The sequence below is a fragment of the Melozone crissalis genome, unplaced genomic scaffold, assembly GCF_028551555.1.
Source record: "Melozone crissalis strain CALT ecotype California unplaced genomic scaffold, PUWL_Pcris_2 ptg000034l_1, whole genome shotgun sequence".
Classification (NCBI taxonomy): Eukaryota; Metazoa; Chordata; class Aves; order Passeriformes; family Passerellidae; genus Melozone; species Melozone crissalis.
The window spans coordinates 1803444-1827172 of NW_026535812.1; the positions used below are offsets into that span (position 1 = coordinate 1803444).

At 44.9% G+C, this 23729-nt stretch overlaps 1 protein-coding gene across 1 annotated transcript; it reads left to right on the forward strand.

The window, feature by feature from the left end:
* The first annotated feature begins 630 nt into the window (after positions 1 to 630).
* KLHL24 (kelch like family member 24) lies at positions 631 to 17075 on the forward strand. Its single transcript, XM_054282770.1, has 8 exons — positions 631 to 672; positions 2808 to 2902; positions 6246 to 7233; positions 12108 to 12292; positions 13175 to 13293; positions 14364 to 14552; positions 14930 to 15118; positions 16260 to 17075. Exons 3-8 carry the CDS (start codon positions 6314 to 6316, stop codon positions 16458 to 16460), a joined length of 1803 nt encoding a protein of 600 aa, XP_054138745.1. The 5' UTR covers positions 631 to 672; positions 2808 to 2902; positions 6246 to 6313; the 3' UTR covers positions 16461 to 17075.
* Positions 17076 to 23729: the final 6654 nt, after the last annotated feature.

Here is a 23729-nt window from a genome sequence, read left to right on the forward strand (position 1 = left end):
TTGTTGTGGTCATGGAGGCTGAACACCCACCCCAAGACAGGGTGTTGTTTTCAGTCTGGGAGCCGGCTCTTGCTGGGGAGCTTCGGTAGGGCTCCCCAGAGCCGGCACAAGGGACTGTCCCGCTGGAAGGTGCCCTTCCGATGCCACCGCTTGCTTCGGTGCACCTGAAGCTTTTGCCTGCTCACAGGGTGAGGTGGGTCGGGTGTATTTGTGGGGGGGGTACGTGGGGTGTGCTCCCCCTGCCCCGCAAAGGGACGGCGATGGCAAGAGCTCGCAGCGACGGCAGCTGCTGCCGCCCATCGCTGCTGCTGCCACCCATGGCTCTCCCGTCCCCGCCGTTTGTCCCGGCTGCTCGCGGGGCGCTGAGGGCCGGCGGGCAGCGGGGCCGTGTCCGGGCGGGGCGGCAGAACTACAGCTCCCAGGGCCGCGCGGAGCGGTGACATCATGTGCGGTGCCTCGGAGGTCACATGCCCCGCCAGCCCCTTTGTTTTGAGCGGCGCTGGCAGCGCGACCGGCGGCGGAGAGGCCCGAGCGCGCTGCACCGCTCCGGATCGCACCGCTCCGGATCGCACCGCTCTGCTCCGCGCCCACCGCCCGGCCCGACCGACCCCGACCCGGCCCCGGCGGCGGCGGCTCCCGCGGGGCGCAGCGCGGCAGGGCGCGCTCCCGGCTGTGAGTGCGGGGCGGCAGGGCGCGCTCCCGGCTCTGGGGGCGAGGGTGCGGTGCCGCACGGCGGGCCGGCAACCCCCGCGAAAGGCGCGGAGAGCACTGCGGGACAGCCGGGGCGCGGGGTAGGCCGGCACCGTTAGTTGCCGCGGAGGGGACAGCGCGGCCGGGACTCTGCTGGCAGCGCGCGGCGGCGGTGCCACGTTGGGGTAGGGCTGTGGGCAGCGGCGGAGCCCGGGGCCCGCGGCGGTGCGTGCCCTGCGGTGTGCGGTGCTGCTGCTGCTGTTGTTGTTATTGTTGTTGTTGTTATTGTTGATCCCCCGGCGGTGCTGGCGGGCGCTGCGCTCCCGGCCTGGCGGGCAGAGCGGGCGGGGGGCGCGCGGAGCCCCCGTGGCCGCTCCGTGCCGCGGGTCCTCGCGAGCCCCCCGAGCCCCCCGCGGGCGCGGATTGGCCGCGCGGGCGGGCGGGGGCGGGGCCGCGGGCGTGGATTGGCCGGGGCGCGGGGGGGCCGCGGCGGGGCCCGGGGTGAAGGTGAGCTGGAGGGCGGGCCGGGAGGAGCCATTTTGTGCCGCCGCCTCCGGCCGCGCTTCCCGGGCCTGGGCTCGGTTTCGGTGCCGCGCTGTTCCCTGCGGCAGCGGCTCCCGCGGGCTCCCTGCCCGGCCCTGCCGCGGCTGGGCGCGGGCGGGTCCGTTCTGCGGCTTTCCCCGCCGCGCTCCCGGTCGCTTGGGCAGCCGGGCCGTGCTCCAGCCCGGCGGCCGCTGCCCCTGTCGGGTGTGCTGGCATCTGGCTGAACCCCGGAGCCCTGGGAACACTGTGGCCGGGGCTCGGGGTCGGGTTTGGTTCAGCGACATCTGAATCACGTGCAAGAACGACAGCGAAGCCAAAGGGGAAGGGTTGGAACTTTTTCACTGTTTCTTACCCAGACATGAATAATACTACGCAGTGTGCTTTTTCCGTGCTTTTTCCGTACTTTTTTCCCCATTTAAGTTGGTTTTTTTCCCTCTGAAGGACCTTTTCCTTTACAAAACGGTACATAAAGGGTTCTGCAGTTTCAAGGTGTCCCTTTTCAATGCTTGTTTTTGTTTTGTTCTACTTAATAATCGTGACTCTCATGTCCAAATCAGTTCCTGTTTTTTACTGGGTGACTTTTGAGGCCACTTAAGGCTTTTGTGTGTGTGTGTGTCACTAGATTGGATTGCTGTTGAATTTTGACATTCTTTCTTTTTTAGAAATCAAGATAGTCTCCTGCATTAGAATAAAAAATTTCTTCAGTTGAGCTCTTATGTTAATCAGTTCGATCACAGTCAATTCTTGTTTACTAGTTAATCAGTATTCTTAAAGACTTCATCTTAGACATTCCAATCCTCAGTATCCCTTGTAAAACAAGAATTTTTATTTTAAAAAATTCTTTAAAACCAACAACATTTTTGGTCTTTTTCACTCCGCAAAGAAAGATGAAGGAAGGCGAAATATTGCGTTTGTTGTTTTCTTTTCTTGTCAGAGGGAAAGGTTACGCTCTTTTTTCCCCACGCCCTCTTCCTTTCCAAACAAGAAGAGCACGTGCGGTGGTTCCGCCCAGGGCTGCGGGGGGATTTGTTCCCTCTGTCTCTGGGGGTCTGATCTCCCCAGCCCCTCGGGGTCTGTTCTCTGCCTCTCGGGGGTCTGTTCCCCCCCGGCTTCTCGGGGTCTGTTCCCTCTGCCCCTCGGGATCTGTTCTCCCCTGCTTCTCGGGGGTCTGTTCCCCCCCGGCTTCTCAGGGTCTGTTCTCGCTGTCCCTCGGGGTTCGTTCTCCCCGGCCTCTGGGGGTCTGTTCTCCCGGCCTCTGGGGGTTCGTTCTCCCGGCCTCTCAGGGTCTGTTCCCCCCCTGTCCCTCGGGGTTCGTTCTCCCAGCCTCCTGGGAGTTGTCCGCTGCCTCTCGGTAACCGCGCACCTGAGGCGTCGCCACCGCCTTATCTCCCATCACAAAACCAACCTGAGCTGCAGTTCCCAGGCCTGGCACGAAAACACCGTTCCCGTGCTGGGTTTCGGTTCTGGGGGGTGCTCGGGTTATGTTCGGGGTGCTGTGCTCACGGTGGCGGCACCCGGCACCGTCCGGTGCTGCCGGCTCGGCCCTTGCAGCGCCTCCCTCTCTCCCCTCACAGGCGGTCAGCGCTCCGGCATCCCCAGGTGCTGGCAGCGGCGGACGAGGGCTGGACATCGCCTCCCTGGCAGCTGCAGGAGCCCAGCGCAGCCTCAGGTACTCGAAGCTCACCCCGAGGGCGGGCTCCGGCGCTCGGGCACACCTGGAGACAGGGTGTCGCTGGAGGGCCTGGCCCGGAGCTCCGGGACACACGGGAACCCGGCTGCTGGCACTGCTGAGGGTGAGGGAAGAGGGGAAACGCACACCGGGGGCTGCAGGAGGGGAAGGAGGAGTTCAGTGCAGCATAACAGTATTTTATGTAAGGGGATTCACTGATAGAAGGTGTCAGGGTGAACGTGTCACAGAGTTCTTCTGGCAGCCTGTGAATTGGGCCTGTAGGGTATTTCTGAGGAGCAGCTTGTGTACACAAGCTTACAGATGGGGTAGGTGAAGGAAATAGAGGAACCTGAATTCGTGGTGAACCCAGCATAGCTCAGAAATACGTGTGTGTGAGGTAACATCCATGTCAGAGCCATGTCTGTGTTTGGAAATAGTTTGTAAAACCTGTTGGTTGTATGTGTGATTTGTTTTTCTTTTCTAGTTTTTCAAACTAGACTGAATGCTTAAGATCCTTCTTGACCCTTGCTCACACAAGCAATCCAGTGGATTTTGTATTATTTTTTGATTTTTGATCAAATAATTCCCAGGACTTGTCTTTGGGGAAAAAGCCTGTATTTTTCTTTTGTTTTGTTTAAACTTACTGAAGAGATCTGAGTGTTAAATTCTGTGAATGACTGGTGTTTTACAGTGCAGGGTCTGTAGGCAGATAAGGCATATATGTACCTCTGCATCCAGGAGAGGTGCAGACAGGTCTGTCCTGCTGTGTTTCCCCCCTTTGCAGATATCCAGCTCAGCCTCAGGCACAGGTTCCCTTCTGCCTTTCCCACTTTGGCCCCTGGAAGGTGACATTTCAAAACTGCTAGAGCAAGATTTGCAGGAAGGTAACATGTAAATGTGATAGAGCTGAGCATGTGACACTGTTACTGATAGGCTTGTGAAATTGTTTTGCTGAAGCAAACCTGCAGAAGTAATTAACTGGGCAGAAATTGAAGGAAAGTACATTTAAAAACAGTACGTTCTGCACTGACGTGGTCTTCTTTCTCCTTTTTAGTATCTTATTTGTGAATTTAAAATATTTATCCCCTTGAGTAGTTTTTACTCTGGATTTTTTTTTTCATTCTCCCATTTCATTTAACCATGAGGACATTAAAAATAAAAATCGTTTGCTGACCACTAATTTTGTGATGTTCCAAGCATAAAGAAGACATTGCTTCCTTCAGTGAGCAGTTGTAGCCCAGAGCCCTTGTTTCTGGTTATTAATGATTGCATAATACAGCACTGTCTTAACTTCTCACATAATGAGAAAGATATCATCTTGAAGGATTTTTACTTAGTTGCTGTGTTTTGCCCTCTCATGCAACATTAGGGTCTTGCTTTTCATTTCAGGCTGTCTTTGGAAAAGGTCCATTAGCTTTTGTGAAATTCATCTGATTTAAATCTGTGATGCTGGAATTGAGCCTTTTGTGTTTATATTTATATTTGCATTGTTATATTTCCCTTTGGTGCTTTGTGTCTGCCCACTTCCTCATGTGAGTAGTACCTGGTTAGTTACAGCTGAAGTTCAGTGCAGGATTTTGGCAGCTGGGGGTGGTTGGTGTTGTTGTTTTGTATCGGCAGTGTCGTTCCAGGGTGAGGTGTTTGTGCAATCCGTGGGATAGAATGTCAGCTACAGATCAGATTGTCCATTTGTGCCTCATTAGTCCCTCTGAAGCAATCAGTTATTAGATAGGCTCATTGCAACAGCGTTTTTCAGGCATCAGTGTGACAACTGGTCCTATTTTAAGTCAAATTAAAACTAATATTTTGTAGGGTAAATGAGCCCCAGACCAAGAATCTACCTTGTAAATTTGTGTAAAAAATTTTACTGGGAACGGGATAGTTTTAGAGCCTCTTTTCTCAATGAGTGAAGGGACAGCCTGCATTCTTTCCTTGCTGTTTGCTCAGATGGTGCCTTTTAAAGGTGCTGTGTAAAAAGACTGTTTAAAAAAAGCACATTCATTGTGTTCTATATTAAGTGGTGACGTGGCCAGTCTGGGACTGGGTAATTGCCGCTCTGAGGATGGGAGCTCCTCAGGAAATGAAGTTGCTGTGAGGAGTTGGTGTTTCCTGACTGTGGATTCAGGGAAACTGAATAAAATCTTGGGAGGCATGAAAAAAATTTCCATGAACTTAAAAATAATTCAGTTTGTGGCCTTGTGGATGTACAAATAAATATTACAAGCATTTGGAATTGTGCCAATGCTGGGCCCAAGAGGGTGCTTTGCCAGCCTTTTGCTACCTCAGTATGTCCTGGTGTACATTCCTCCAGGTCATTTTTAAGGTCAGGAGAGGCAAAAAAGCCCAGTTGTGGTAGATTGATTGCTCTCACTAACTCTTACGTGCATTGTTTGCAAAATCAGCTGCATTTTCTTCACCTACACACTTTAATATTGGCACATGCTAACGTTTGAGTATTTGATTTCTGCAACTTCAATGCTCTGATAACGTGAGTGTGTGTTTGCATGCTGGGAGGAACCTTTGCACTTGTACTTGAAACTGGAAGGTGTTCAAGGAAAAACTTCTGCTAATAATTCTTTGCCAGTAGTGCTTTGGAAACACAAAATGTTGCTGTACTCAGCAAGTTGCCCTTTGTTCATGTTTCCAGTAATTTTACACAAAAAATGTAGTTCATCTTTCATTCTGTTTTGTGTGCCAGCAGTTTACAATAATTTTTAATCAAGTCATAGATTATCAGTGAACTAATTTTTAGATGTTAGGAGTGAGCAGGGAAAAACTTATGGCCAAGGTTACTTGTCGAGATCAGAGGTTGTTATTTAGCTCTAGTGTTACAAGACTTCATTATGATAGACTTTATAATGAAAATGAGTGGTTACTCAATTAAATTTTTACTTTTAAAATTTCAGTCTTCCCCCCACCCCCTTTTTGACTAGTGCTGTTATATTAGTACTTTGGAGGCTCCAACTGAAATGAGGATCACACTGGGAAGGGGAAAAGTTGAAGCTCTTGATCATTATTCAGGACATTTTTGGCTTCTGTTAGCCTGGTGATCTGCTGGAGCTGAGAACTTGAGATTTTTATCTTGCACAGCAATGCAGTACCAGCCATTCTGGGACAGTCAGAAATTGCCCACAATGTCCCAGACATCTCTTTTCTGGGTATGTTCTGCATTTAACACCTGGCAGTGCTGCACTGCCCTGGGCAAGGTGCACACTAATTTGCCCTGTGCCACCTCCAAGAAAGGTCACCAGTTCTTAGAGTGAGCAAACAAGTATCGTGTCTAATTCCTGTGATGCAGCTAAGAGTGTGTCAGACTGAACACTGAGGTGTTTTAATTTTTCAGACCGTTGCACCGAGAAGGAGAAGCTCTGCAAGTTTTTCTCAATGACTCTATAGCCAACTGATGTAACAATGGTACTAATATTGGGACGCAGACTGAACAGAGAGGAGAGCGGGATACGAGATTCCCCTGCAACCAAGCGGAAAGTCTTTGAAATGGACCCAAAGTCCTTGTCAGGCCCTGAGTTTTTCGACTTCTCCTCGGGATCGTCCCACGCAGAGAGCATTCTCCAGATCTTCAATGAATTCCGCGACAGCCGCCTGTTCACGGACGTCATCATCTGCGTGGAGGGCCGCGAGTTCCCGTGCCACCGCGCCGTGCTCTCGGCCTGCAGCAGCTACTTCAGAGCCATGTTCTGCAACGACCACAGGGAGAGCAGGGAGATGCTGGTGGAGATCAACGGCATCTTCGCCGAAGCCATGGACTGCTTCCTGCAGTACGTGTACACGGGCAAGGTGAAGATCACCACGGAGAACGTGCAGTACCTGTTCGAAACGTCGAGCCTGTTCCAGATCAGCGTCCTGCGCGACGCCTGCGCCAAGTTCCTGGAGGAGCAGCTGGATCCCTGCAACTGCCTGGGCATCCAGCGCTTCGCCGACACGCACTCGCTCAAAACGCTCTTCACCAAGTGCCGCAACTTCGCGCTGCAGACCTTCGAGGACGTGTCCCAGCACGAGGAGTTCCTGGAGCTGGGCAAGGACGAGCTGATCGATTACATCTGCAGCGACGAGCTGGTGATCAGCAAGGAGGAGCTGGTGTTCGAGGCCGTCATGCGCTGGGTGTACCGCGCCGTGGAGCTGCGCCGGCCCGTGCTCCACGAGCTGCTGACACACGTCAGGCTCCCGCTGCTGCACCCCAACTACTTTGTTCAGACTGTGGAAGTGGACCAGCTGATTCAGAATTCCCCAGAGTGCTATCAGCTGCTGCACGAAGCCAGGAGGTACCACATCCTTGGAAACGAGATGATGTCTCCCAGAACTAGGCCACGCAGGTAAGGGAATTCTTTTAACCCTTTTTTCTGCAGAAGGACATAATTTGATGTACTGATGTTTGATAGATGCATGCCTGGAGAAAAGTCTCTTGCAGATTATTTTATTTTGCTAAACTCTGGAGCTGCTGCAGTTACACTTTTGTACTTCCCCACATGCATGAAGCTCACATGTCTGAGAATGTGCATAAATGGGGCTTTTTACACAGAGCACTTTATTGCTCTGAAAAAAGGTAAGTGAAGTTACATTACCTTGCAAGTAAAATACTTTCTTAAGGTTAATGTTTGCTAGGGGAGATCTTCAGTTACTTCTTACAGTAGCAGTGTCTTGAAGAGAGCTTACTGTGCTGTGGCAGGAAAACCACTCCATTTCCCCAGCTTTCTTTTTGTAACAAAGTCATGTAAACGTACAGTTCACCACAAAGGATGTGGATGGGGTATTATGTTTTCAGAGCATTTCCTTGCTACATCACAAATATTTTACAGATGGAGTAGCACATGTATTTGTAATAGACAGCAGAGCAACAGGTTGTTAACTGTAAATAAACCAAATATTGTATTTTTAAAGACTCATGAAACAGTTCCTGAAGTATTTTGTGCTCATTCAGTGACATTTTAATAATTCACAATTGCTGCTGCTTAATAATGTGTTACACAAATAGGTGACTGAGGTTGCAAGAAGAAATGAGGAAGAACCCATTAGTGGCATTTATGAGCAATGGCTATTATGATTTTTTTCCTGAAAAATATTTTCCCTGCCTCATGTCAGCGATAGTAGAGATGATAGTTCATGGTTAAGTCCGGCTGATTTGAGCAGTTTTTAATAAAACTGTATGTTACATTAAGGTGATGCAATGATGGTCTAGACAGATTGTGTTAGGAGTTACTGCTCTTTGTTTACTCTTACTCATATGTGGTTGCTCTACAGTGACTCTGCAGGGAACCTTTATTTTTTTGGCAGGTGTTAAAGGTTGCTTAAGGGGAAAAATAAACCACTTGGCAGTGTTTGCCCCATTAGTGGCTTTCCAGCCCTCAGTCCTGCCATGAGAGCAGAAATTCATCCTGAAGTCCCTGAGCCCTGCTCCCCCCCAGGCTTTCTGGGCTGTGCTCTGCCATGGGAGGTCCTAGCATGGGAATTGCTGCAGTGCTTGGTCCTGGGCTGGAGTGAGGGACCAGGGGAACTCACACAGCTGGAGGGGGCTGCGGGCTGCAGTGTTTGTTTGCTTTGGTGTTTGTTCTGCTTTTCTACTCACTTGGCTGAGGAAGGCAAATACACTCAGGAGTTCTGTCAGTGTGGGGGATGTATGTGCTTGAAATTCTGAATAACCCAGAGTGGGACTGATGAAGTACCTTGCCTAATACAGGTGATTTCTGAAGCTGGGGGGTTTGTTGGTTTTACTGCTGAGTTTATTAAGCTGCAGTGGGAGTTTGAGTAGGGAGGAACAAGAGAAGTAATTTACAAAGAGAAAAACTGGCTGGCATCCCAGCAGGAATTTTTTCCCCTTTTCTATATTACATTCATGGAATAGTTCTTTGTCATTTGTTTCTGTTGTCTGTTTGTTTCCGTTGCCTGTAGCAAAAAGGGATCATATTTTGAAACGGTTGCCAGGTCCCCCTTCCCCCATGTTTTTATCAACCTTTTCTGGGCATTTTGGGGGGCAATGGAGAGCTCTTTTCCTTTTTTCTTGCCTTCCTCCAGTATCTTTTCTATATAAACTGTTTCTAAAAGGAGACAGGCTACAGGATAAAAACTTCCCACCCCAGTGCTTTTAGTGAAGCTTTGGGATATAAATTATGATCACTTGTATGGATGTTGATGCACCCGTGGGTGAAATGTGTTCTACATGTTTTTTCAAAGAACAGACTACATTGCAATTCAGGTTGGTTTGTATTTTCTTTTTGAAGCCAGTGAAGAGTTACCTGGCAATTTAAGAGTTAAATAAAAGTTTCAAGTGTGGCATAACTGTTGTCTTTGCCACTAAGGCTAAGGCATCCTTGGCACATGCAGGTCTTTCTGAGACAGCCTTTCAGTTATGGACTTGCAACAGTGACATCTTGAGGCTGTCCCTCCTGCTCCCCCAGCCTGTCCTGTCCCTCCTGCTGTTACACGCCAGATCTGCAGGCTGAGGGCAGGCAGTGAGCAGTGACACACTCCCGTACCCCAAACTGTGTGTGCTTTGGGTTATCTTCAGGCTGTCATCAAAGCTGCTGTTGGGCTGGCTGGTACCTGTACCTGAGTGTGCTCTCAACCAGAAATTAGGATGTTTACACAATTTAATGGGTCCTTTTTGGTTGCCTTTGGAAAGCTTTAATGGTGTTCCTTCTTTTTCCCACTTGGAAATGGGATTCTATTTCACTTTGCATTTTCTCTGCTACCTCATTTACTACCCAAAATTAATTTAAACAGCGAGGAAGAAAAAAGTAATGATTTACCAGAATTTCTGTAGTTGGTTTGAATTTCTATAATTTGTTTCCTGAACTTACCATGGTTTTGAATGTGATCTGTTTGAGCTACCCCAAGTTCTGCTGTCCAGCTCATGCTGTGCTGGTCGTGTTTTCACCTCAAGAGGTGTGTGTGGAGCTCAGGACCCTCGAAAAGCCTGTCCTTGGGAATGCATGCAATTGTGTGGCACTGTTGCTTGTCTTCCACTTCTTCACTTCTGTTTAATGCCCCTGTTCTTGGTGGGATGCTGTCTCCTCAATGGTTACAGCCCGTTTTAAACTGTGTTACTTTGCTCACACTGTTTCTTCTGAGGGCTACAAGAAGGGCTTCCTGTACTGCTGGTTGAGGTCACAGCTTTTTCTAACTTCCATGTAAATATAGCCTTAGTTCCTTTCTGGAATTGGCCTTTGCCTGGATATTCTTTTTGTGTATTCCTACCACATTTTACTTTTTTTAAAGTGGGTGTGCACTCTGTCATTTGAAAACAAAAATTTTGAACTAACCCTAAAACCTGCACAGAGCGAGACTCGTTCAAGAAAATACAATGGAGAAAATTTCTCTTACCTGAAGAAAGAATCTGGTCATATAGGTACTAAGATGTTAGGAAAACTTTTTTGTTCTCTTTGGATTTGAAATACTGTGCTAAATGAATATTTTCTTGAAAAACCCCATTTCATAAAAAGCTCTCTCTGAGCAAAGTTGTTTGGTTCATTTAGTTTTAAACCAAGGATTGATGATCTGTCACAGACATCCTTTCAGTGAGTGAATGGAGGCCTCAATTCTAATCTAGAAAGTAATGCACAGGCAAACCTCTGTACACAATTAGCTGGTGTCTTTGGGCTTGCTTCTAAGGCAAATTATGAGTGTCTTGCTTTTAGGGAAGTTCTTTTCCTGGGTACTGCTTTGTTGGCACAGGAAGTTCTCCTCTCTTACCCTTTGAGAGATTCTTTTTAGAGTTGTTCCTCAAAAAAGCAAAAACCAGTAAACAGTAAATGCATAGAAACCAGGAGGGAGCATGACTGCAAAGCTGGGCAGCTGGCAAAAGTTTCTTCTGGCAAGTTCAGGTGTGTAAGTGCCATTCCTCAGACACATCTCATTGTTCCCATCCTGTAGGATGTCAGCATTTAGCATTGCCTTTGCCTGTTTACTGTATTCTGGGTAAAAACACGTATGGAATATTTCAATTTGGTGTGTGGTGACAAGGAAATAGAAGGGCTCACGAGTTTTATTCATGGTGTCTCAACACAGGGAAAGCCTCATCAGGATTTATAGGTGAATATGTGCATAAGTTTATGTTGGGAACTTGAGGGACAGATTGTGTAACTTTTACCTCAAATCCAGTCATAAATCTTTACTTTTGAGAGAAGACTGTGGTACTCAGCAATGGCATGAATGTCTGCTCTATGAGATACCTGTTCACAGTGGGATCACAGTACAAAGCACAACACAACAAAAAGGCTCATCAGAAAATAAATCAATCTTACATTCAGTTTTGCTTAACTGACAGCAGTCCTTGAAATAACTGTGTCAGTGCAAAGGGCTTTAATTTTAAAATGCTCTGGAAAGAAAGTTTGACAAATGCTGACAAGAAATCAAAAATCTGAGAGGGGGAATAAAGGTGGTCACAGTTTGATTTGCACATTAAACATAGTTGGTTGATTCCCTACATTCAAATGTGCATTAAGTTTTGTTAGTTAAGTGCTGTTGCTGTTGTGAATATAGTGCAGAAGCATCTGGTTAGTAGAACAATAATCAGTGTGTGTGGAATAGAACTTAACTAAGTCTGTATGGGTACATTGCAGTCTGTCTAATGCCTGATTTATTCCTGCTGAATTGTAGTTTTTGGTTTTAGGTTTGAATTTTTCTTTCAGTGTTCCTTAATGTTTCCTCCTGTCACTGCTGTTTTCTGTTTTACTGTGCACTGGCTCTAAGGTTTTTTGGTTTTCCTCATTTTAGTGACTACACTCCTTCTGCTTTTAAACACTTGGAAATTTAGGTGCTGTAAAGTATTATTACTTTTGTAAAGCTCAGGAGGGGGATTGAAGACTGTTTTCATTGTGGAATAGATTGTTCATCTCATTATCTCTGGCCTGGCTTGAACTCTGTTTCTGATCTACATGTACAGTGAAAGGAAAAATATTATTATAGTAAGAGTTTTCTATGTTATTTAATGACATGGTTTTTACACAGAACATTGTGCAGTGCAGCTCCAGCACTTACACAGGACTCCTGTCAGTGTGGTAACCTGCTGTGTAATGAGACAGCTAGAAACAGTGAAAACCTTTCTTCCATTTTCTTTTTTCATTGTTGTTATGAAATTAAAGCTAAATAGTATTTTTTCTGATTTTCAACGAGTTTTGAAGACAATGTTGTTTGGCCTCCATGTACTAATAAATATCCCCTACATCTTAATTTTCTGTGTTCACTTTTTTAGATCAACTGGTTATTCTGAGGTGATAGTTGTGGTTGGAGGCTGTGAACGAGTTGGAGGCTTTAATTTGCCCTACACAGAGTGCTATGATCCTGTGACAGGAGAGTGGAAGTCACTGGCCAAACTTCCAGAGTTTACCAAGTCTGAGTATGCGGTGTGCGCTCTGCGGAATGATATCCTTGTTTCAGGTGAATAACCCTAAACTATTCAAGGGTTCTTTCTTTGTTTGGTTGGTTTTCCTTGTGTCCTGTTGGTGGGGTGTGCTTGTTTTGGTTTGCTTTTTAAGTAGTGTGGCAGATCTTTGTACTGTGAACTTCCAGAAGCTCAGCTGAAAGTCACTTGCTGCTGTGAGCACCAGCCCCAGCACAATCTTACTGTAAACAAAAGTGTTTTCTGGAGTTCTTGTTTGGCATGAATCTGCAGTTTTTTACAGCTGATTCCAGGACATCAATTGTGTTTAAAGAGACCAGCTAAAGGCTTTGAAATACAGCAGGAGCCTGTGTGCAGCAGCAGCTGGGAAAACTACAGATAAAAAATCCCAAGCAGGCTTCTCCCAGCAGCACATTCAGACCTTTAGCAAGGGGAAATTACAGGTGCAGCTGGTGGTTCAGCCAGCAGGCTGTGTGTGTTGGTTTAGCCAAAGCAATTTCTCCTCAGGTGTGTGTGCCTGTGCCATTGGAACAGAGTGAGGAGCCAGGGAGATGCTCACAGAGCAGAGGAGGGGTTGGGAGGGATGTGCCACAGGCAGGGAATTTCTGGGGGTCTCATCCAGGTCTCAGCACTACAGGAAATATGAAGGGCTTGGGCAGAAACCATTAAAATGCATTCCAACTTCAGGGAATAATCTGGTGTGATCTCAGCATTATGGGAAAGTGTGAGGAAAGCAACTTACTGTGTGATTTTATCTTTGAAATCCACTGCAAATTACTTATTCAGTCTAATGTATAAATACTGGTAGATTCCTATTACATGCCAAAAGGGGATGTAAAGTTTTCACTGCCCACTCTAGGAGAGGCATGTTAATAGTTAGCATTATCCATTCAATATTTGGCATATGTTTCATTTTGAAGGTGGAAGAATCAATAGCCGGGATGTCTGGATTTATAACTCTCAACTTAACATTTGGATCAGAGTTGCTTCCTTAAATAAAGGCAGATGGAGACACAAAATGGCTGTTCTTCTGGGTAAAGTAAGAGAAGTATATCTTAATTTTTTATAGTGGCAATGTTTGCTGTATATAAGGAAACAGATGAGAAAATACTTAAGTATTTCTTTGTATTTCGTATCTAATAATTTAAAAAATATTTTTATATCTTCAAGTAAAATATTTCAAACAATTAGGCTCTTCATCAGTCAGACACTACACATGGACATGACAATCATCTTTCTGCTCATCTATTTTTTGGGGTTTTGTTTTTTCATCACTGAAGTGGCTTATTTCAAAGAAGCAGTTTTTTGGGAAGCAGAGAAGCATCTGGGCATCTGGATTTGCCTGTGCTTCAAAATGCTGTCTTACATTTATATTGTTATTAGCAGAAACTGATAGTGCTCTGAATGTCAGCAATTTTATTTAATGGTTTCTATTGAAATTAAGCAAACACAAGTCATGTGGAAATGGGAGGTTTTGCTATATTTTGGAGGCAAATATGCCTGACAATAAAACCACTAGTTGGGGCTCCCTTACTGAAAGTTAGACAAGATGTGCATGTGGTGTCACTTGGTCTTCTTAGAGATGAAACGTGCAGCTAAGCAAGCAGAGGGAAGAAGGTAATCACAAATAATGAGGAGCTCTGCTTCCTAAATATGAAAGAAGAGACAAGAAAGTAGAATTTACAAACTGAGAGGAAGAAATACTTCAGTAAGCAAGTAGGGAAAAAGCAAAATGCCAGAAATGCAAAGGTAAACTCAGATGGGTGTTTGCTGCTGTTGTTGAATGTTATCTAAAAAAAGAGAAATACAGAGGAATGCCTTTTCTAACAAATGCTATTCAAAGAAGAAGTTTCTACTGCAGTATTAATAATACTGTGCTTTGGCATGTGTTTGCAGTGTCATTCCACATGTGACTGAATGGAACTCTCCAGGGAGTCTTTACCTGTTATTTTCAGACCATATTCTTCTCCTCCTCCTGTGTATAAATAAAAATGTGAGCAATGTGTCCCTTGACAAAGCCAGCAGATCAGCTTTAGATTCATTCAGTGTGATATTTCAGTGCAATAGCTGCTGCAAACACAAGCTGATGTGTTGTCACCCTGTGTGCAGGTGTACGTGGTGGGAGGATACGATGGGCAGAACCGCCTGAGCAGCGTGGAGTGCTACGACTCCTTCTCCAACCGCTGGACGGAGGTGGCTCCCCTGAAGGAGGCTGTGAGCTCCCCAGCTGTCACCAGCTGTGTGGGCAAGCTCTTTGTCATCGGGGGTGGCCCTGATGACAACACCTGTTCTGACAAGGTCAGTTGGCTCTCTTGGGTTGCATCTTCTATCCACAGCAAACTGGATTAAAGCCAGGTCCTGCAGGAGATCTGCTTGAGCTGTTTTGTGCTGGATGGAGTGTGGAGTTATTCTAATAGAAAATATACAGAGTAGAAAATGCTGATTGAGCAATACACTGTTACTGTGGTCTTTCTCATTGGCTTCACAAGTTCTGTGAATTCTTAAGTGGGAGTGTTTGGAAGACAATGTCAAATATTGCTCGTATGTATAAATTATTGATACATGGAGTTTGGGAAGGCACTGCTGCCTTGTCTCTACCTGTGTGACCTGTATGGGCATGCCAGGCTGTTCCTTCAGCTGGGCTCTCAGTCTGAAAGGCCTGTTCCTGTTTCCAGGTTCAGTCTTATGATCCTGATACCAATTCCTGGTTGCTCCGTGCCACCATCCCCATTGCCAAGCGATGTATCACGGCCGTGTCCCTCAACAACCTGATCTACGTGGCTGGAGGGCTCACCAAAGCCATTTACTGCTATGACCCCATTGAGGACTACTGGATGCATGTACAGAATACATTCAGCAGACAGGTAACTACCAATCAAAAACCCAAAGACAGCTGAAAGGTGCTTTTTGACATTGTTATCTTGGCATTAAATAAGCACACATTTGCTTAACCCTAATAGAATCACATCTGTGATTCCATTCTTGCTTTACCTCTTCGTCTGTGTAACTCAAAACATCACAGAAGAGGAAGTTTCTAAGCCAGTAGCTCTTCAGCTGGCTCTTAGGCAGTCCAGGCTTTGCTTGAGAGCTGCTGCTGTTGGAGAACAGTAGGCTGGATGATGATTTCAATGTATAGACATTACATTCTGTTGTATGTTGTCATTTAGAAGGGAGTAATTTCCTTATAATTGATTAAAGCCTTTCAGTGTGACAGGAAATACTGAAGGCTGTTTTTACAGTGTGAAGAAGTCCCACTGTGTAGCACAGAAAGTGTCTGACCTGAGCAATCAGAGCTCTCTCATTTCCACACATGGGACACGGAGCAGGATTTGAACAAGTCTGCTCAGTAGTGAAGTGTGTGTGCAGCAGTTACATTTCCCCATGTTTTAAAAACACCAATCACATATTCTATGGTATTACCTAAGAGAAATTTGTTCTTTTTTCCCCAGCCTTCCCTCTGTTCCTCTGTTTTAATCTGTGTTCTCTATTTAACTGAGTATTTTTTCCATGCCTGCTTTTGAGGAAGAAATAAAATCCTATCTCTGTTTCAAGTAAGACATAGCACTGTCTTTTCTTGTGCACTGTTTTTAGTCATGCCTTTTTTCCTTTCCACATTTGCATCCCTGTTCATTATCTGTTGCTCCTCTGAGGTGCTTCCCTTTTTCCCATTCTTTGCATTAATAGTACCTACAGTGGTCCCTCTTCTGAAAACTTTTGTTCTGTCCTCCTTTCCCTATCTCAGATCTTTCAGTGGTAAGTACAGTGTTCCATTGTTCCCTTTGTGTGAGCTCCATGTAGTAAAGGCTTGGACCTGAAATAGTCTTGTGCTGCTGCTTTCCCTAATTTTTGTGCTTTGTGCACTGGCCCTTTCAGGAGGGAACATTGTAGGCCAGGCTGTTTACAGAAGGCAGTCACAGTGCTGCCCTCCTGCATGGGGGCAGACACACACAAATCAAGCCTTGCTTTTTAAATAACCCTGTGTTCCCTTGTGTTTTCTTGCAACAGGAGAATTGTGGCATGTCTGTGTGTAATGGAAAAATCTATATCCTTGGTGGAAGACGGGAAAATGGTGAAGCCACAGACACTATTCTTTGTTATGACCCTGCCACGGGCATTATCACAGGAGTAGCAGCCATGCCCAGGCCAGTATCGTATCATGGCTGTGTCACCATTCATAGATATAATGAAAAAGGCTTTAAACTGTAACTTCTCTTTTCTTGAAAAAAGAAGAAGAATGAATCCAGTGGTCTGCTGCAACACAGGCTTTTTAAAGATTCCTGAAGTGGGAATTCCCTGCCTAAGTGTCATATGAAAATTCTATCCAGTGCCTTTAGAAAAATGGTTAATTTAACTTACCAAACAAGTCTACAATCATATCCAGTAAGCAGAGTTCAGTTATATCTGCTGTGGGCTCTGATATGAGAGCAGGACAGTGGTCAGCAAGTTTGCCCTATGTGTCATTAGTAATTAAAACCTGGAAAGCTTTTGAGGAAAGTGCCTTCAGCATCTGTGCCTGTGTCTTTAAAAGCAATATCTTCAAGGTGTTTCCAGTTCTGCTAATGGGAAAAATGCATAGGCAAGTAAATCCCAAAGAGTCATCCTGGATCATTACCTGCAATTTAAAAAGCTCAATTACAATTCATATGCATCATTCTTAAAACCAACTAGATTTTTTTTGTCACATCATGCATGGGTTGAAATTAAAAAAAACAAACAAAAACAACAACACAAAAAGCCAAAGCAAAACCAAAACACCAACAAGACAAGCTACATTGGACAAATAAGAGAATCTCTGAGAAATGCTTTCTTCTGAAGGACAAACTGGCTACAACACAACTGCTGTGATGCTTGTGTACATTAACCCTGTGGAACTTACTCATAGTGCTCATAAATGTCCAGCAGAGAAGTACAAGGCTACATGACATGGAAAACCAGTGGGTTCAGACATGCATCTGTGAGGCAAAGTTTGAATCACAGTTTTTACCTTTTTGAATAGTATGGGTGAAGGCTGAGAGTTACTGGGTTCACTCTTTGCTCACTGCAATGTCTAAACCATTTAGGAAATAAAGGGATGTTGAACTCTGCATTCTCACAGTTTTCTGAATCATGTTATAAATTACCTGGTGATAGAGGTGGGGACTTGAGTTTGTGCCCTACAGGTTATAAATTGTTTTTTGGATGTCTCATCTGCAGAGATGGCAGAGTATCCAGCAAGTATTTCTTGGCCTTTCTTCAGACAATCACTTACTGGAGCACAGTTAAACTACTGCATAAGCTGCTTGGCCACAGATAAAGAAATTCTGGAAAGGTTCCTCCTTTCACCAGAAAAATGTCTGTGGACCTGTCCATGTAGCCATGTGATGTGTTTTGGGTAATTCTGAAGCCTAGGAAGCACCTGTATTTTGATGCACCACCATTACTGGGTTGGGGATTTTTCAGTAAAGGTGTTTTTTTTAAGTCCTCCCTAGATTTCTGTGCTAGGATTCCTTATTTCCAGTACACAGTTGTACAGTTGAGGCACAAAGTTCATAAAAACTGAAATAGCACTTGGGAGATGGAAAATGAATAGGATTGTCTGTGTACCAATTTCCTGTAAATCACCAAAAACCTCAGGAACTGCCTTCCAAAGGAATTCTGAGGACAGCAGCCAGTAAGGAAATTGGTCAGTGCCAGGGCAGAAAAACCCCATAAAACCCCTGCAGAGCCAGCCCTGGCCTCGGGGTTCTGGTCTCTGTGCTTGCTCAGGAGGGTGAAAACAAGCACCAGCTCTGGAACGTTGTTTGTTCCACTGGACTTTCCTCATCTGTTTTCCCAGAGTATTTCTTCATGAGATGGAAATTCTGACCCTCAGTGAAGCTATGCCAAACTGGGAGTCACCATTTTCAGTAACATGGTCATGAGTTTTAAAGAGCACTGGGAGCTGCACTTTGGGATGCATTAACTTGTAACCTCAGGAAAGGACACAAATTCCAGTTTCTGGCTGAATACCAAACACTGCTTTTGATACGGTAAGAATACTGATAAAATACAAATCATTGCATATCAGTGATGTAATCTGGAGGCCAGTCCCTGAGCATTCACATTGCCCTAAAAAGAAAATCCATTGATATAATGTAAGACAAATGAATCAGATAAATTAATCCTTTTCTAAGTTTCATCTGTTTTGCTCACCAAGTTGTACTTGGAAATGGCAATTTCAGCCCCTGTGGATAGGGTGTGTTAATTGCAATGGTAATTGCCCTGTAACTGACTGTATGTGCTAACAGCATATATAGCTTGTGCCATTGTTGTAAATAAAAATGACAAAGACTGAAGGAGCACTTCATTACAGGTGCAATTTGAAAAATATCCTCCTTTCCTTTGATTTCCTCTTGTTTGTATTCAGATTTGTAATGTTGTCATGCTCTACTGTTTTTAAACAGTGCTCATTCTGTAGCTATAGAACAGTGTCATTTAATCTGTGTTTATAATACTGCACTACTCTGTAAATAACAAGATACTGCTTTCCAAGGTTTTTAAGACTAATTTTATCGTTTAGTTGTCTTTTCTTACCAATTTATGTACTGTTACTGTTACCTGTTTTTGAAAATGACAGTGTTTAATGAAACAGTAAATGCAGAAATGTAGATGCAGAAAACTTCTGCTTACAGTTCTTCAGAATCTGTGTCAAAGCTGAACAGTTACAGGTGTGGAGCACTGCTAAATGGCAGTTACCTAAGCAATGATTTCTTTAAAACAGGCAGTGAGTTTTTCTTCTTGCTTGTTTACTCTGTAAATAATTTGCACTTATGGCCTTCTCTCTTACAACAGTTATTGTTAGATATACTAGAAAAGAACAATCTGACCTTGATTTAATGACAATGTGCCATATTTCTAGAAAGATGCATTAATTTGGAAGTTGCATTCCTGAGCCACTTGTTCTCCCATGCATTTCACTTAGGTAGAGATGGATTCAAAGATTTAACCTCTCACTCTTATGCATATCTAGATGCTTGCAGTTTATGGGCTTGAGCAGCAAGTTGGTTTTAGTTTTTCCTTTGTCTCAGCTAGGATAGAAAATCATTAATGTCATCAACTATAATCAAATTATTTCCATCATAAATGCTAGTAGCTCTAGAGCACCTGCACGAAGATGTAACTTCTGTCCATCCATACATTGAAGGGCTCAAACGTCTCCAAGTCACACCTAAAAAATAAATTCTAAAAATTGTCTTCACTCTGCTAAACAGAAATGAGTAAATATTTTCTTCTCTATTTTGTTGTCCACTTCTGTTCTTAGCAGTGTGATGTTAATTGAAAAGATGCTTTCTTGCAGCAAGGCTTCTGGAAGGTTCTGAATTACTTACTGATCAGTGCAGCACGTGCAGCCTGTAGCCCTTGGCTTGTGGCTGAAGCATTCCCCTTGTACAGCCCTCAGCCACAGAACATTGCCTGCTACTCTGGTAGTTGTAGCTGTAGACTCCTTCCTTGGGAGTGGTTCAGCAGGCACAATCTGTGGAATCTCTTCCATTTTATGCTGTGTGTCTGGGGGATTGGGCACTGTGCTTCCCCTCCAGCACCAAGGGGTCCAGACTGAACTGTTATTTTTTTCCTTTGACTGGCACCACTGCAGTTCTCATCAAAGGTAGCTTTGTTTGTACTCTGTTAAAGCAGAGATGTTCATGCAGATTATGTTGATATGGACCCTTATCATAATTTAGTGAAGCTTTTTAAATAGTATTGTTAACATGGCAAAGTTTTGAGAGAGGCTGATGGTGGAGGAGGAGGAAGCTTTGGTCACCTGTGCTTGAGAGCAAGGATGCTGCTGCCTGTTCAGTTCTTCCTCAGACAGCTGAGTTCCCCTCATTCTCCCAGGCAGACACTTTGTCCTGTTTGTGTTTGCCTTGCTGCACGGACAGGACAAGCAGCACTCCCTGCCTGTGACTCCACATTTCCCCCTGCCCGAGGCTCAGGGGGTGCTGCTCAGCAGAGCCCGGGCTGACGCCAGCCCTGGGGAGCAGGGACAGGAGAGAAGCATTGGAGCAGGCTCAGAGGTGGCAGGAGGACACCCAGCGTGGTTGGGGGTTCAGTTTGGCTGGGCTTGCTGAAACCAGGGTGTCCTAAGTTTGCAACTCCAGATGCTGAAACTCAGGTGGTAAAAATGGTTCATATTTGTCAATTCACTGAACTCAGCTGGAGCAGTAAAGGTGCAGACATGCCAATGGTGTGCTAGTGGCAATGCTCAGGAAAGCCAGGGCTTCATTTTTCTGAATTGCCCAAATAGGCAAGTTGCTGTGGGGCTCTTTTTTACCACTGAAGAGGGCAAAACCCAATTCAAGAGCATTAAGAATCTCACAAGACTTGATCAGTGTGAGGCACAATATTTTCATCTGAATGTAATCTTATGTACACAAGAATTTACAAATGAAATGATTTGTTGTGCCTGGTTAAGGAAATCTGAGCACCATATACTCAGAAAAGGAGCCTAGAGGGTAAGATGAAATTGCTAAGCAGAAACCTGCTATCTGGTTGGGGGCCAAGCAGTGCTTTGGGTTTTGTAAAATATGTTTAGCACACAAGTTTCCTGCGTATGGAATTACTTCTGATGGCATTAATTAAAGTGGAACACGATTGTGTAACCAGCAGCCTCCCACCAGGCCCAAGCCAGCTGTGACTGTTCCCTGCTCATTGCCTTTGTGTCACACACAAGTTCATGAAAACATTACTGTCTAAGAACTGTAAGCTGTTTGTAGGAATATTCCTTTTTTCCTACTGTAGAGATCCAGTCAATGTTAGTATGTTTTTGTGTGCACATCTGTATGTGAATTATTTTGTGATCATTCTCTGATAAAGGCCCTGTGTACAACTTGTTAATAGTGTAATTAGGGCTTAGTTTGTATGATTAGCTCCAAAGAAAATACTGTGTGTTAATTTTGAAAATACCTGTGCCTTGAATTCACCTGTATTTTTATCTGTTGTGAAGAAGAGCTTGGATTACTCCTCCCAGTTTGTTATCTTTATTATGATTGGTCTGACTGTCCAGACTGTTAATGTCCTCCTAGGAGAAATAAATCTTGCCATTCATTAATTAGCACAGTTAAACTTCTTGTTTAGAACATGCCTAGAATGCTTCCATTATTACAGTGCTATGGCAGATTTCATCTAGAGAAATCAGTATTTGTTTTTTCTATTTTTTGTTTCCAGCAATGCCTCAGTGACAAAGGACTGAGTTTAGTCTTTGACTTCCTGTCCTTAACATGTGCAGTTTCTTGTATTAGTCAGTAGCCTCTGTGATATTTCTGAACTCTCCAAAGTCATCAACCTCTTGTTCAAGATACAAAATATGAAGCAATAATATGGTGCAGCATGGCAATAAGCAAATCAAGAGACTTGAATGTAATGTACTGTTACTAATTTCATCTGTGTAAATGCTGGACCTATGAGTCATTCTCCTTGTGGTGCACCTGTAGCACTTTGGAGTTGGATTAATAGGAACTACTTGGCCATGGAAAGAGAGTTTACCTCCTGAACTGTTACTCATACGATATTTTCGCCTGAAATCATATTTTCATTTTCCTTTTTTTGCTGAGGAAAACAGCAGTTCTTGTTATTCCTTGCCAGTTCCTTTATTTACTGAAACATAAAAGCTGTAGTTCCACGGAGAGCTGATCTTGCCCTCAAGAACAGCCTGGTGCAGCACAAATGACATTTGAGCAGGAAAGCTCAGACCACTTACTGTGTGCCAGAGTCGATGTAACAGATCTCACATATAACATTAAGGCCTTCAGATTGTGCTGACAGTAGAAAAGTGATTTTGTAATGTAGCACAATTGCAGTAACACCTGTTATATTTAAATATACTTCTTGCATAATTCTTTGAAAGTTTTTTAAAGTTCAGTGTATCTAATAAACATTTGCCTTTTGAATAGTTGACTGTGGTTTATTTAGTTTATGAGAAGTTCCAGGGTGGGGCTGGGTGGTACAAGGAGGAAACTCCCTGCTGCTGTTTTGGGCCGTGTATCTTGTTGGATTCTGCCCCTTGTGCAGCCTCTCTCCTTTGATCTGTTCTCCTGCCTCCCAGTCTAGGTGTTTTCCCTGCTCATATTCCTGTCCTACCAAGGGGAATCAGGCAAGCTGGAGGCTGCACAGAACAGTAAACTTGAAAGAAAACTGGCAAAAGTAAAAAGCAGGGAGTGGGATGTGAGATATTGGTTAATCCTGGGTATTGTGATGAGAAGAAAATGTGAATGGACTCAGAAGGCAAAACCAGCATAGGAAACTGGGAAGAGGTAACAAAACATTGGGAAGGTCACTAACAAAACATGGCTTGGAAATTATCCTGTAGGTTTATTCTCCTAAAATCAGAGGCTTGGCCATCTCAAGATGCCACACACATGTGGCAGGGCAGGGGCAAGGCCTGGTAGAGCCCAACTGAAAACGTGGCAGGCCAGCAGTGACTGCTGCAGCTCTAGTGAGGCCAGGCTCAGGTACTGCCACACACTGGCTCTTGCTGCAGTGCCAAAAGCAACTTCCAGTCGAGTTCAGTGCTTGCAGAAGCTCAGCTTACTGCAGAAAGAAGGAATTGGAAAGAAAATGAAAGGGAATCCCTGCAGACTGCAAAGCAACAGAAAGATTTTTGAGAGCTGAAAAGCCCACCTTATAAGTCTTAAATGCAGTCAACTGGTGGCAGTATTCTTAAGAACAGCTTCTGCCTCTTTCCATTAAGCAGAAATAAGGAAGAAAATAAAATTGAACTACATTACAGTCATTCCTGGTGAGCAGGATACTAATTTGAGTTTAAGAAGAGTCTCCATTGATCTGCCATACTTCACATCTGTTGCTTGGCAGAAAGGAAGGCCAGTAGTGTCAGAAAGGATAGTAGTGATCCTGAAATGAGCAGAAAAGAGGACCTTAGCAGCTAAGCTTTGAACATTCAGCATGGACTTGCTAATCAGTGGCCTCATCAATAAGTTTGCCAATCCATGAGTGAACAGGATGTTAATTTGTGCTGGTTCAGGGCTCACTCACTGCATGAAGCATGAGACTGCCATAGCACTGATGGCATTAGCTGCACCTCACAGAGGTGTTGCAGCCTGGCCAGAGCCAAACACAAACCATGGCATTAACTGCACTCATTGCACTGGTTTAGCTCTGATTTGAGAATATGCAGTATGATGAGCACTACGTACGGTAAAAGGGTTTTTTGAAGCCTGTCTAAGGGGTAGACCAGTGCTCCCATCCTGGCCCATTCTGTGAGTTCCTGCTATCCTGCGCCTCAGTCACCCCAAGACTCCTTTCTTGGGTCTTTCCTTTTGCTAATCACAGAATCACAGGATCCACTAGGCTGAAAAGACCTCAGAGTCCAACCTATGACTGAACATCACCTTGACAACTAGACCGCAGCACTAAGTGCCACATTCAGTCTTTCCCTAAATACCTCCAGGGAAGGTGACTCCACCCCGGGCAGCCCATTGCAATGCTTAACCCTTTCTGTGA